The sequence below is a fragment of the Falco cherrug genome, chromosome 5 (genome assembly GCF_023634085.1).
Source record: "Falco cherrug isolate bFalChe1 chromosome 5, bFalChe1.pri, whole genome shotgun sequence".
Taxonomy (NCBI): domain Eukaryota; kingdom Metazoa; phylum Chordata; class Aves; order Falconiformes; family Falconidae; genus Falco; species Falco cherrug.
Window position 1 is genome coordinate 79,114,345 of NC_073701.1, and position 13,847 is coordinate 79,128,191.

Below are 13,847 nucleotides of genomic sequence, written 5' to 3' on the forward strand. Positions count from 1 at the left end.
GCAATCCGCATGTAAGTTTAATTATCAGTAAATTGTAGAACTGCAAAAAAATGTAAACTGTAAACTGCAGCAAGTTTGAAAATGTTGCTGGTCATTGGTCAGAGGAAACAGTCTGTCATTTTGTAAAACTACTTGGGAGTGACACAGCAACGAAATCTTGATTGAAAAATAGGTTAAGGTTTGGGAGGATGAGTGTGAGTGTTGAGATTATTTAGATAAATTTTGTTTCATATTTTTCAGGAAAGGAAATGTAACATTTCTAATTAAGGCATGTGTGTGGAAAGGCTGCAAAAGTATAGTGTTTCTTTAATCCATACATTGCTGTTTCACACCTCTATGGATTTATTTAAATAATTCAAAATGCAAATTTGATTACCAGGCTTCCATTTTCAAAATTGACTAAAATTACTGTAAAAAACCTGCATGAGTTATTTACCAAATGGATAGATGCTGGTTTTAATATAAGAATGATTTTTAGATTTAGTGTGAGTTTGGGCTTTTCTGGTACTTTTTTTCTATGTACAGTGACAATGCTGTGAGGGCTGGTGAAGACTGTGTGGGTGCAGGCTGCACAAGTACAGCGGGGAAAAGGAAGCATCTAAGTAATAGGGTTTTACATATGCCTTATAAGTGCACAAGTGCAAACATACATACTTACTTTTAATAAGTACAGTGTGCTATGAGGGAAATAAGCCCCTCGTCTGCTCTTTTTTTCATAGACACCTTGGAGGCAATGAGGGTGAAGATATTGGAAGGAAGGAAGGGCAATGGTAATGGCTTGATGCCTCCCATAAAGCAGTATCTGGAATAAATCCAGAATTTTTGAGAGGAGTCACAAAGAGGAAGGTAGAGGAATTGTTACAGATTGATGAGGTTTAAAGTGTTACGAGAAGAAAAAAGGAGCTATAATAGAAAGGAGAATCTGGAAAATACTTCAAGGACATGAAATCTGAACTATATGCAATGTGTAAAGAAGAGTGTCTTTAGAAGACTAGTAACTGAGTTTTGACCATATTAAATTGATGACAAGATGTGATAAAGGACTGATAAAATAAAAGCTGAAATTCAGGTTTTGATCTGTGTAAAGGAAGAGTAGCTGAAAGGATAAAAGGTGTAAAATTTATATCTAAACTTAATTTCCAGTATATTTTGATCATGTGCCTAGGTTGTCAGTGCTTTTTTTTAATGCAATTCTAGTGATAGTGATTATGCAATATATGCTATATGGTTCAGAGGAAATTTTTACGGTCTGATGCCAGAAGAGACTTTAACTGATGTGAAGTATTTACACATGTTTGGCACCAACATAACTGGGTGTGTCTGCTTTTACAAATGCATCTAAACATGATAGTGCCCCTGAGCATATTTATTATTCTAATTCTTTGATTAGTTTGCTGTTTAGGAAGATTATTGCAGATGCCAAGGCAATATAATAAGAATCATTTTTTCCTGGGTGAACTTGATGAAGTGTGATTGGAACATCTGCCTTTTAATTCAAATGCCTAACTTGTTGTGTTGCACATGTATATACTACTTGGGATTTCCTTGTACAGTTGCTATCATTTCTCCAGCACCTAAACGCCCTGAGAATTGCAAAATGTCTTTCTATGCCTCTCCTGCAAAACATTTTTACTAGCTTCAGGTCTTTTATTTTTTATCCCTGCAAGTTTCTAATCATAAAGAATATATTCCCTACCAGATCTCCTCACAAAGGCTGAAACTAGGATGAGGAGCCTGAGGACATTTGCCTGTCTGTCTTCACTTGCACTTTAGCTTAAAATTAAAGCTCTTTGTCATTTCACTCTTTTTATAATCTCCATTCTTAAAAGTCCCCAAAGTGGAGAATTTTTTCTCAGTAGCTCTGTCTACACGGACTGTTAAGGCTACCCTTCAAAACATACAACTCATTTGCCAGCTATGGCAAGAACCTGAAGATGGGGATTCTTCAAAGACAGAGGTCTGCATGTTGGATCATACCTGCTAGATCATCACAAAATGCACTGAAGAGTTAAAAGGTAGTAGATAAGCAGCTTGAGAGGGAAACTGCTGTAGTAATTCAGGCAGGCCAGAGTAGACCACAAGTGCAGATATCTTTTTCAGAGATGCAGAGCTAACCAGTACTAGTTTTGTTGGATATTCCACAGAATATAAGCATTTCCCATTGAAGAAAAAAAAAATAGTTTTATATGTGTGAATCCCTGTATTACTTTGCACATAGATACATATATATATATATATATAAATTAACTTGTGATCATGGTACAGAGGTTCCTCCGGAGCTTCACAGTTCACACTTAGTGGCAGATCTTAATGCTTCAGAATTATTCCAAGGAGTTTAGATCAGATCTTGTATTATCAGCACATTTCAACTGTTGTCAAATACCGCCATTAATAGACCTAGCGTCTAGAAAATGGGCTGTTTGTTGGCATAATTTACTTCTTGATCTCATATAAATGTTTTTACTGTGTTTGTTTGTTAGTTTTTAAAAAACACCAGACAGGACTGCACTTCTCTCTCCAAAAGAAGTTTTATCAAAAACCTTGAAAAAATACAAATAAAAAGACTTATTATATCACCCATTTACATTCGTGTTTATTGTTTCTTCCCCTAATTATTCTTGTATTGAATATGTAGCTGGACCTTTCTAAGACAACGAAAGTTTTAAAAAGTATTACAAAAATATGCATAAGAGAAAAAAGAGACTCAGTAAGATTTCAGTTGAGATGATTTAGCTTTAGCAATATACACCATTTTTTTTAAGTGGCTTAGACTGTGTAGTGACTTTTGATCAAATTATTTCATTAAAAACATGGTTGAAATCTGGTTATCAAAGATACTTTTAAAGTTTTGTTATTGTAGCTTTAGATTTAAACTCACATAAATTATGAGTGAATTTGCTTTAACTTTCTTTTTATTTTTGTGGAGATATGTGACTTCAGTTGTTCAAGCTGTGCTTCAGACCCTTGTTCTTGCCTCGTTTTTCCCTCTTCTTGCTAGCTCTCCATTTCAGCCAGGTCTCCATTGTTTAAGGTAAGAATTGTAATATCAAGAAAATCTTGTTTTCTGCTACTATTGTGCACATACTTGGTGGTGAGGACACAAGAACCCTGTCCAGATGGCTCTGACTGCAATTAGGGCACAGAGCACTTAATTCTAAGCCATCTCCTGTTCGTTATAAACTATTTCTCTGCTTAGTCCAAGATTTCAAGATTAGTCTTGTAAACACAAACCTGGTCATGTAAGGTCGGAAAATTCCAGAGAGCGAGTCTTTATGAACAGCTCTTACTGATCCTCTGCTCTTAACTCACCATAGAAACAAACCATGCTGAAGCTACATGATACTTAGTTTATGAGAGCATGGTGTTATTTGAAATATAGCAAGGTGTTAGACATCACAGTAATCTGAACTTGGCATGCTTTCAGAGGAACCACACAATCAAATAAAATAGGGCTGGAAAGCATTTCTAAAGATCTTCTGTGTCCCACTGCTCATAACTGTTCCTGAAGATGTTTCTTAAACTCGTCCAGTGACAAGGATTTTGCAGTCTCTACACAATTGTAATCTTGCACTACGCCTGCCGTTGGAAAGTTTCTTCTTAAATTTAATTAAATCTCCCTGGATTCAGTTTAGAGCCATTCTTGCTTGTCCTACCCATGGAATACAATTAATTTGTTCTGTGCAGAAACTTGCTGAAGACTGCTATTGCTTTAGGGTTTTCTTTTTCTGTTTTTATGATCAGACTTCTGCTATCCCATAGTTTGGGTTTTCTCATTGTGATCATTATTACTGTTCTTCTCTGGTCACTGGTCAGATGGTCCACCTCTTTGAAACACTGTGCCCCAAGCTGGGTACAGTTTGCTATCTGAGTCTTTAGAAGGTTGAATAAAGTGGAAAAAATGCCAGTTTTTTGTGACACTTCTAGTTATATGTCCCAGCTTGCTTTTATGATAATAACATGACAATATTGATTTGTCTTTAATATGTTTTTCATCATATATACATATACTAAATTCAAGATTATTTAGATTATGTTCTTGTAAGAACTGAATGCCAGTAATTAGATCTATTAAAAATATTTTATTTAAATTTATAATTATAATCAAATGTGAAACCCATCCGTGAACTTTGTTCTTCTCCACTGATTACCTGTTTCAGTAATGGCTATTGTGTCTTCTGCCCATACGGCAAAATCCTGATACGACCATCCTGATAATATTTCCTTTTGTAGTTGCAGTCTCACTCATGTCACTGGATATGGATTTGTAAGGGCAGTGGTAAATCAAATCAGTTATTTTTCCAAATAAACAGAGCCCTTGAAGTCAGTAACCCTTCAATAAATATGTAACTCCTCACATTTTGATTGTCTGAGAAAGTTTGATTCCTATAATTAGTAGAACTTTATTTGTAATTACTTTGGTACCACATAGATCCACACTTTTGGACGGATAACTTTTTTTTCTGGGTCACAGGATATTGGAATGTTGAATCTGGGCTTACAGTGCTTTGTGCCAGCACTCCTTTACCAGTCACTGTGCAGAATGTTATTTAATTGAAAGAAAGTTGTAATGATAGAGGTATTTATTTCTCCCTTCTAAATGGCTAAAGCTACTCTACGGTAAATACTGGTTTGGCATTTGTTCTTCACATGTTACTCTAAATCTCTGTATTACATAATAAAACTCATCAGTCCTCCTTACATCTGTCCTCTCAAATTTTTGGTTCTATTCTTTTGGCCAGAACAAAATGTTTGAGAGCATGTTTCCTTCTATTTTATATCTGTCTCACCTTTTGGTTTGGTTTATATCTTGATGATGATTTTTGTTAGTCATTTCCTTAATAACCTCCATGCTGATTTCATTGTCTTTAACTTATAAATTTCCCTTTCAAATTTCTTATCAGTTAAAACCTGTGCCTTCTAACAGCCTAACGTTACAATGCTTCGCTTAATACTGTGTTTCATTCTCCTCCCACATTTGCTCTGCATTTTGATTTTAGTACAAATGGGACCACTCTTGCTTTCATTTGCATCAGTTCCTTTCCTATTTATAAATTATCAAGCCATCTATTATTCTACCTAAGACATCACTACTTTGTTTCAGACTGCTTTAATTGAAGTAGGCTTCACAGCCAATAAGTGAATGTCTGCAATGGACAGACTTGAAAGAAAGTCCTTTTTTAACCAACTCCTTTCAAATCAAGGATATGTACGCATTTATACCATATATGCACAATATTGTATGAACGTTTAATAATATTAAGGATGTTCTTTGTTTCTGGATTCTCTATGGGGTAGCTGTACTGATACTTCTTTTCCCTGCACACTTAAATAGCTTTTACATATCTACGAGCTGATTTTCATGCCAAATAGTTCATACCAGTTTTCATATGGAAAACATACATGACAAAACATAAATGCCAAACATTGCTGCAATCTGTTCATATAAAACTAAGAGATCAGCTCTTCTGTTTAGCTATTACATCTCCCAGTTTTCTAAAAATAGCGCCACATGGAAGAAAATAGCAGTTGCAGGACATTTGTGAGCTTGTGGTGCTGGTATGTGATATGTACACTGTTTTTGTTTTCATTTCATTAATTCAGTTAGCCACTGCGTAATATAAGTAGTAGGAATGAAGGAGGGTGGATTGCCTGTTCATGTGTTTACCAAAGGAAAGTTAAGTTCAGGCACGTGAGATGAAAGGAAGGAGATTGTCAGGTTGGAGCACAACATTGCTGCTGTGGGCCCCCATCTCTCCTAACCCTTGACATTTGTATTCTTCAGGTGGTCTGAGCTTTGGAGACCGCATTTGGGTTTGCTCTCATCGACCATGTTACACATGGTCTGACATGTAGCCCTGGTGACCAAAGCAGACTGATGTCTACAGGGAAGAGCCCTACTAATGGCACCAGGCACTGAAGCAGGCTGCTGTTATGGGTGGTCTGTTTCTAGCTTGGTCGCTCAGATAATGGGCAGGAATAATGAGAGTTGTTTTTGGAAAAGTGTTTAGTATCCGTTGAACTGGGTTATATAGAAAGAAGCTAAATTTGCCTTATAAAATAAAATATGTTAGCTGCTAAGCTATTAGCGCCCTGTATTTATTTAGCATCCTACACATGGGGGAAAAGTAAGACACTAAACAAAAAAAAAATTGCCAAAACAATTAGAGTGAAAAAAATCTGGTAATTAACTATTATTTTTCACAAAACTAGTCTAATTACGAATCAGTCATGGTAAAATGAAAGGTCAATAACTACAGATGCATAATTTCTCTCTGATAGATTGCTGTTTGAAAATAGGTTTATGACAATTATGTGATTAATTTCCTCTTATTAAACAGCATTATGAGACTTCATGTTGCATTCATCAGTTTATTACTGTTACTTTTTCTCTTCAGTTGCAAATTAATCCTGGATAACATCAGGGCAGAAAAGAAGCTCAGGTAGATTGAGGATCTCTTCTAGTGTTGTTTGTGTTGCAGGGAAAACCACAAATCTGAATCAAAGTCAGCGCTTCAGTATGCTGAAACTGACAGTATCAGCCTAAGAAAACAAACAAACAAAAAAACCCAACAAATAAACAAAAAACACCCCACAACAAAGTGCTTTTCGGTCCAAGGAAATGAGGGCCTGATCCCGTGAAATTCTTGTTTCTAAGACAAGGAGTGTGAGGAATATAAGTACGTAAGTTAAACTGATCCAGAACAGCTCTCCCCACTTGCCACCTAATCCTCAAAGTGCTCTGCCTTTCTATCTTGAAATTCCCCAGGCATGAAGAGTTGCTGTCCTGGACAAATGCAGAATTTCCCCAGCCTTGGAAAAACTGAGCAGCCTGGGGATCTAGGAACCAGTCATTCCTTTGCATAAATTCCTGTAGCATCAATACAGCAAATGTTTTCAAGCATATTCAGTGTTCACTTAATCATGCCCTGTAGGGCAGGGCTCATTACAGCACTTGGTGGCCACCACCATTTTTCTTTCCTCCTATCTAGCAGCTTGGTGGTAGGAGTACTTGGGGTGGTAATACAATGTCCAAGGCTGTTAACTCTTCTTTTTGAGCGCAATTTAGTTTCAAGAATTTTGGTGTCTTGAAGGTTTGTGTTCTACAATTAGGCAAGGCTGCAGGGCACCCTGCAGTTCAGCATGTTGCACATCGAAGCTGTCTGCAGCTGCTAATCTAGACCCAGAAGACAGACAAATCTTTTTCATTTGAGTATTTGCATGCTTTGATGTTGGGTTAATTGAGTGAAATCCTTCTTAGTGACCATGTAAATTTTCTTAGATAATATATTCCTTGAGGTGGGTGCCAACAGCCTTAGCTATCTGGGGTTTCATTTCTACTTCTGTAGAAAACACTGCAATAATAGTTGAGTCTGCCACTCCTGGGTGAAATGGGGCTGGTTATGTGACTTGGATTTTAGTTACACGCAGGATTCCCTTGACTTCATGGGCTCTCCACTGTGGCACGTTTGTCCTCAGCCAACAGGTTTTTATCTCCTTTGTGTAACTTAGGGAAGAAGAGTGTTGTTAAATGGGAGTTTGCTTTTCCTGTCAAGTCTCCTGGAGAGACTGGTGTTGGAATGGAGCTGGATCATCTTGAAGTCAAGATTCTTTGAATAGCGCTAAATGCTTTGCTACTCCATTTGGAAAGATTATAAGCTGCTCTGCTGACTGGCTGTGATGTTTATTAGAGACCTTTCTGGGAAAATACAGTCAGCGAGAGAAAGGTTTAGCAGTTTCAGTGCTATTAGGGGACGTTGAACAGTGTTTTCTGTCACCATCTTTCAAGGATCTCATACAGCGATGGATAATTCTGGGCATGTTGTTTGGAGCCAGCTGGAGATTGGGCCTGTGGCAGGGTGGGAAGGGGCAGAGGTTCTCCTAAAGTGGTTTTTATGATAAATGTAGCTATGCAATCATTTGGTTAACTTGTTATTCAACCAGTGCATAGCAGTCTTTGGCCTTAAATCCAGCTTAGCATGTTGATACGTTTCGGTTGCATAGTGCTACCAGCGAGATGACTCTCGTTTGACATATTCAGCCAGTTGGAAACTTATTTTATGTTCAGAAACTTATTTTACGTTCAGCAGGAATGTTAGAGTAAGCAGTCATTTGAAAAAATAAAGTAGGGGATTTGGAGTTAGAAAAGGGAAAGAATCTGGTTGTCTCCTGGCAAGTTTTTCAGTTCTGGTTATCTACAAAGTATACACCTCTTGTCAGTATAAATAGGGAGTGCCTGTATAAACATTCTTGTTTCGCCTGTTCCACATAATAGTTTCTTGTATCATATTTCTTTTGACCTCGCTATCTGAAACCAATTACAGGAGATCCATTTGGGCTGCATCTATTTTCATAAGAAGCCCAGGCAGCAGTGTTTTTCTCAGAGATGAATATCAACATCAAATATGCTTCTGAGTGCTTTGTTATTTATGTTTCAGAGAGATTTTGTAGCCTTCAGCTCTCAAGAATGTGTCACGCTGTGCTGTTTATACATTGACGATATTAATGGGCGTAGATGTCATTTTTCATTTTAACGTCTCAAACGCAACAGGCTGATAGGTTAAACATTCCTGTTTTTAAAGTAAAGATATGAGTGACATCTGTTTCCTAAAAAATACATCTATTTACTTTTTAAAAAACAAAGTAATAAGTTTACCATCGTTCAGTGACTGCTATCACTTTATTAAAATGATAAAACTTAAAAAAAAATAATTGAAGGCATGCTTAAATACAAGGGTTTGGAATACAAAATTAAAGCAAGTGGTGTCTCATAGTATTATCACCAACAAATTGCAAAATCTACCACAATTTATCAACTTTAATAGGGTGAATTATATGCAATTAATTTCATTTTTGTTCTGTTTATGTTTTAGCTATGCCAAAGCTGCACAGTAAATATTAAGAAGTAGTGTTCCCAATAAATATTTTACTAGAAGACACAGTGAGTTCTGGAAACCATATGCCCAAATTTCCTGTGTATACAGCCACTATTTAAAGCATTATAATGATTTTCATTTGCATTATTAAAATAATTTCTAATCCTCAGTTCTTTTTATTGCTTTTGTCTACTTTGACTTTTTTGGTATAGTTTTACTAATTTAGATAACTTAATTAAGGAAAAGTGCCTACTAAATTTGAAACAAATGTTCCTGGAAACTAGATCCGGTTTTGAGCCTTAGAATCCATTCTTGCTGCCATTAAGTTGAGGTAGGACTCAGCATAATTTTGGTCTGCCAGATTTATAAACATCAGTTTGTCTTCATTGAACTGGTTTTAGACCATGAGTTACTATCAAATTAGTTCATAGAAATTTAAAAGTGATACATGGGATGGGTGTTTACTTTAAGTGTATATGTTAAACTATGAATTTTGAAAGACACTTTCGAGTTGTCAATTTGTTTTGCAAAGATTTAATAGCAGCAAATTAACTGGTAGACCTGAATGTTTTATCGTCTCATAATCTTCACTTATGAAGAGTGTCAGTAATAATCCTTTGAAATTAACAATGTGTTTCTGGGAGGTTGTTTACTGAGTAGCAAAATCTAGTAGTTAAGCAGCAGACTGGGAGGAAAAAGTACCATATGACAACTGCTACAAGAACAAAGGCTGACAGTGATTTCTCCTTATGAGTTTTAAATCATCTCTGATCTCTTGAAATTGTTTTCTGTTCTTCTTCTATCTCCTGTGTTTACAGTAATCTAAACTGCCACAATAAGATCACTGAAGTATTCAGGTAGTCATCATTTATAAGACATTCTGTATTAAAAGATAAGCCTTTACTCCTTTAAAGATATCCCAACCAGCACGTATGAATCAAAATAGTTTAAGTAGTAGAGCCTTTTATGCAAACATATCCTGTTGTGCTTCCTTGCTTTTTCATAAAGTGTGAGTCTTTTTGTAGTTAGCGGTAGGAAGTCATGCTTTCTTAGGCGGATTCCTTGGGAGTATGCTAGCCACAATTTGAAATTATACCGTCTAGCTTAAATCTAAGCTGCAGCATACTGTAATTCTCAAATTTTCAAGTACTGTAAGTGTACAGCTTTACCAGATGCCTGCTTCCTTGTTTTATTGTATTGACATGAGATGACTTTGCTGCTAAGGAAGATTAGGATGCTGAAGCAGCTTGCTGAGAGTTCCAGTTATTTGCAGGTATACATCAGCATTCTATCATTCCAATTTCTTTTCTAGATAAAGGCAATGTAATGAATTTTCTCTGACCACCACAAATAAAAAATAATTATCCTTGTGTTTTTTCCCATTTTCTGCAACTCCAGATCTCTTCTCTGGTTCTTGTAGCAGTATCACATTGAGCTGTGAGGTTGGTTTTTCTGTACAGTCTCCCGTGAGTTCAGGACTGCAGTGGTTCTCTCACTTGCGTTCAAGTTTCCCTTTTGGAGAACTCATAAATATTGGGAAGGATTATAAATTTGCCATAGATATTCTGTTTGTGCATTTAATCCATGTTTTGCGTTTAAACCACTGCAAGAAGTTGGGCCAAATCCTGGTGCCCCTGAAATCAACAGATAAATTTATCTCTGATCTCAGACAGAGCAGGATTGTCTTTACGAGAACTGCGAGTGCAAAGGAGAATTTGCTATTTGCATAGGAAACAGGGCGTCCAGTGGTTCCTTGGTAACAAAACATTTCAAGTGCATTGTGAAATATGTGAACTGTTGTTTATTTTTTGGTGGAGGGAAGCTAGTTCTTTGTTGCTTAGGTTGGGAAGAATGTGTAGTCTTTGTAAAGCTGACCTGTAATTACTTGAGAATTTGATGAAACAATACGGGGATTGTTGTGGGAATGTCTCCAAATGTTAAAAGTCTGCTCTGCAAACTTTGTACCAGAGCCTTCTATGGGGAGACAAATCAATGTTGTTAGGAGATGGGGCTGGTGCATTCAGTTTGTTTACTTTGGTTTTCTGTGTCTGCCTGGCTTCTCAGAAAACTTGCTTGGAGCCAGACTGTAGCAGCCCTCTCTCTGTCTTTTCATAATTGATCAGGGGATGACTGCCTTCCCTGAGGGTTAAGACGTGGCAACTTTTTCTGTTTGCTCAGCATCTCAATGCAGTAGTTCAAACATTGTTCACACCAGCTGGCAGTGTAATGCCATATGCACATCTTGTCAAAGCAACTGTTGTCATGGATACTAGAAACTATCTTAAAAACCAGCTCATTTGAGTCTAATCAAAATTGTACCTCTCTGTATCAGCTGAGAATCTTTATTATTTTAGGGAACATTGATCAAATGGAATTTATTGCAGTATACTCCACCTAAACTATGTTTTAATAACATAGATAATAGCGTGATGTATTTTAAAGCTGTTACTGCTATTTACTGAATGCTTTTTTTGAGGTGGCAGGAGGCCGGGGGGGGGGGGGGGGGGGGGTGGGACACGCAGGGATGAGGGGTGAGTTCTCCAGGTAGTTTCAGTGGAAATGTTTTGAATCTTTTTTTTCATTTCTTTAATAAATACGACTTCATAACACTTGGCATTTTAAAAACATTTTTATAGGGAAAAATATTTTATATTAGCTTTTTGGGGGGAAGTAGAATGTTTGTTTACATTTCATATGTTTCACTGTATTTTGCTGAGTTGGAATGGAAAAAGAAATGAAAACATTTTCTATTTTGATTGGGATACTGTCATCCCTGAGCCTGATCTGGTTGGTTGAGTAGTAATTTCTTTGTTCTCTGATTTTCCTAAGAATGCAAATGAAAACCACTCATTTTTATTTGGCATTAAAACTGCACTTTTTTTTTTTTTTGTCAAAGGAGAGGTTTCTCCTTGAATTGTAAGTACAAAAAGTGTTTTTAATCTTCAATGAATATCCTTATTAATTCACTTTCAAGATAATCTGATGTTGATTTGTCAAATTTAATTACAGCTTCCGGTAACACTTGAAGTCTACTTGCTTTTGCTTCAAAATTCTAATATGAAAATGCAAATTGAATGATAATTTGCAAGGGAGTGGGCATTTTAGTTGAACACTCAAAGACAAGTTCCTTGTGGAAATGAGGCTATTGATGCAGTTTATGATTTTTCCTCTTCAAGCACTTCAAACAAATTAACTTTATTTCCTGCAGGATTTCATGTACATCCATAAATTCCAGTGAAGTCCTATATATGTACTTTCAGATGATTTTTTTTATGTTTTAAGTAAAAAACAAACTGAAGTCTGAAAACTAGCAAATACAAATCGACTAGGAGGAGATTGTGTTTGTTCAATTGGACTTTTACCTCACATTAGCAATGAGTAACTCATGTCTTTCTAGGAACTGGTGGAAATTATTTACTTTTTTTTTTTTTTTTTTTACTTTTAGGCACTCCAGGCAGCAAGGCAGCTGCTTTTACAGCAGCAGACAAGTGGACTGAAATCTCCTAAGGGCAGTGATAAACAGAGACCACTGCAGGTTAGTAAAGTATCCTTGCTTTTGGGACCTTTACTCTCAGGGAAGAGCAGTGTGCTTGGTCACATGTCAGACGTGTGTGGATGCCCCTTCTCTAATGCTGTGTATGTGCGTGTTCACATACAGGAGATTACAGACTTGCATACTGGTGACTTCTCATTCACAGAGAAAATTCACCGTAGGTTACAAAAGCCTTTTGTAGCTAGAGATGCTTAAAAGGTCTAGGACTAAGTCTGAATTCAGTAGCTTTGGTATGTATTAATTTTTAGATGTGTTGCAAAATTGGTATGTGATTTTTATACATAGATCAAATGGTAAAAATGGCTGTGTTAAGACTAAAAGTAAAACAGTATCCAGGGGAAAAAAAAAAAAAAAGAAAAAAAAGCTAGTAACTCATTGGTACTATACCTAAGTGACAAACAGTTTTCAGAAATTATCAACACAACCGCTTGAAATAATGAAAGAGCTGTTTCTGCCGTTTTAGAAAAGCGTATGTCATGGAGTTTCACACTGGGATGTTGTTGGGCTTCAGACTGTGTTTGGGTGAATAGAAGTTCTGTTATTGAATAATTATTTTAAAGGCATTATAACTAAAAATACATGTAGCACTTTATTCGTGAAGAATTTTGTCTGGGGTTTGGGTGGTTTTTTTGAGGTTTTAATTCATTTATTGCAAATTCAGAATTCCAGATGAAATTGCAGTCTGCTGACAAAACTGCTTCTCTCATTGTATAGAGACCAAATGTGAGTGTTTAACTGCTGAATTAGTCTGTTGCAGGCAAAAAATGTACATGGGAGAGGATTTTATTTTGTTCAGAAAATAAAAAATTGTAACTCCTACCATTCTTTTCCTCACATCTGTTTTTCTGGGTGAGCCTTTATCCTCTTGGGACTTCCCCAGCTCTCTGATAGAACAGGGCATTTTCATCTCGTTTTTAGTTTTTGTTGTGCATAATGGAGGACCCCAGGCACCAGCATTTATCTTTGTCTCCGCCAGTTAAATGTGAAATTTGAACACTTGTGCAATTTTTTCTATGTAATTCACATTGTCTCCTTTTCTTCGTGAAACTTCATGGAGCAATGTTGGACACAGCAAACAGTTCCACATTCCACATCAGCTCTCTTCAAATATACATTTAAAGTTGTATTTATTTGCTCAGAACCAAACAAGAACTTAGAAAAATTACTAAAGCCACGCTGTACTTGTCCAGTCCAGAGACACAGGAGTCCTGGAGCCATCTCACCTTTCCACTCTTTGCTCTTGACTTTGCTTTGTATTAAATTAGGCTGAAGATACTTAATTCTCATTTAATATGGGAAGAGTAGTCATAAAGACGGCAGCCTGTGAACAATGTAGGTTTTTTGAGTTTTTAGAAGTGGAATTGGTGATCTTGAAGGGTTGAATCATGGAGATGACTGAATACTGTGAAAGCAGTTTATTC

General features: G+C 36.5%; 1 protein-coding gene across 11 annotated transcripts in view; it reads left to right on the forward strand.

Moving 5' to 3' along the window:
• FOXP2 (forkhead box P2) overlaps nucleotides 1-13,847 on the forward strand; it is a 445,023-nt gene that overhangs the window by 300,168 nt on the left and 131,008 nt on the right. For all 11 annotated transcript variants that reach the window (XM_055710829.1, XM_055710818.1, XM_055710824.1 and 8 more), the window contains one exon: nucleotides 12,319-12,408. In XM_055710829.1, coding sequence (XP_055566804.1) covers nucleotides 12,319-12,408 — 90 coding nt within the window. Of the gene's footprint in view, nucleotides 1-12,318; nucleotides 12,409-13,847 lie in introns of those variants that run through there.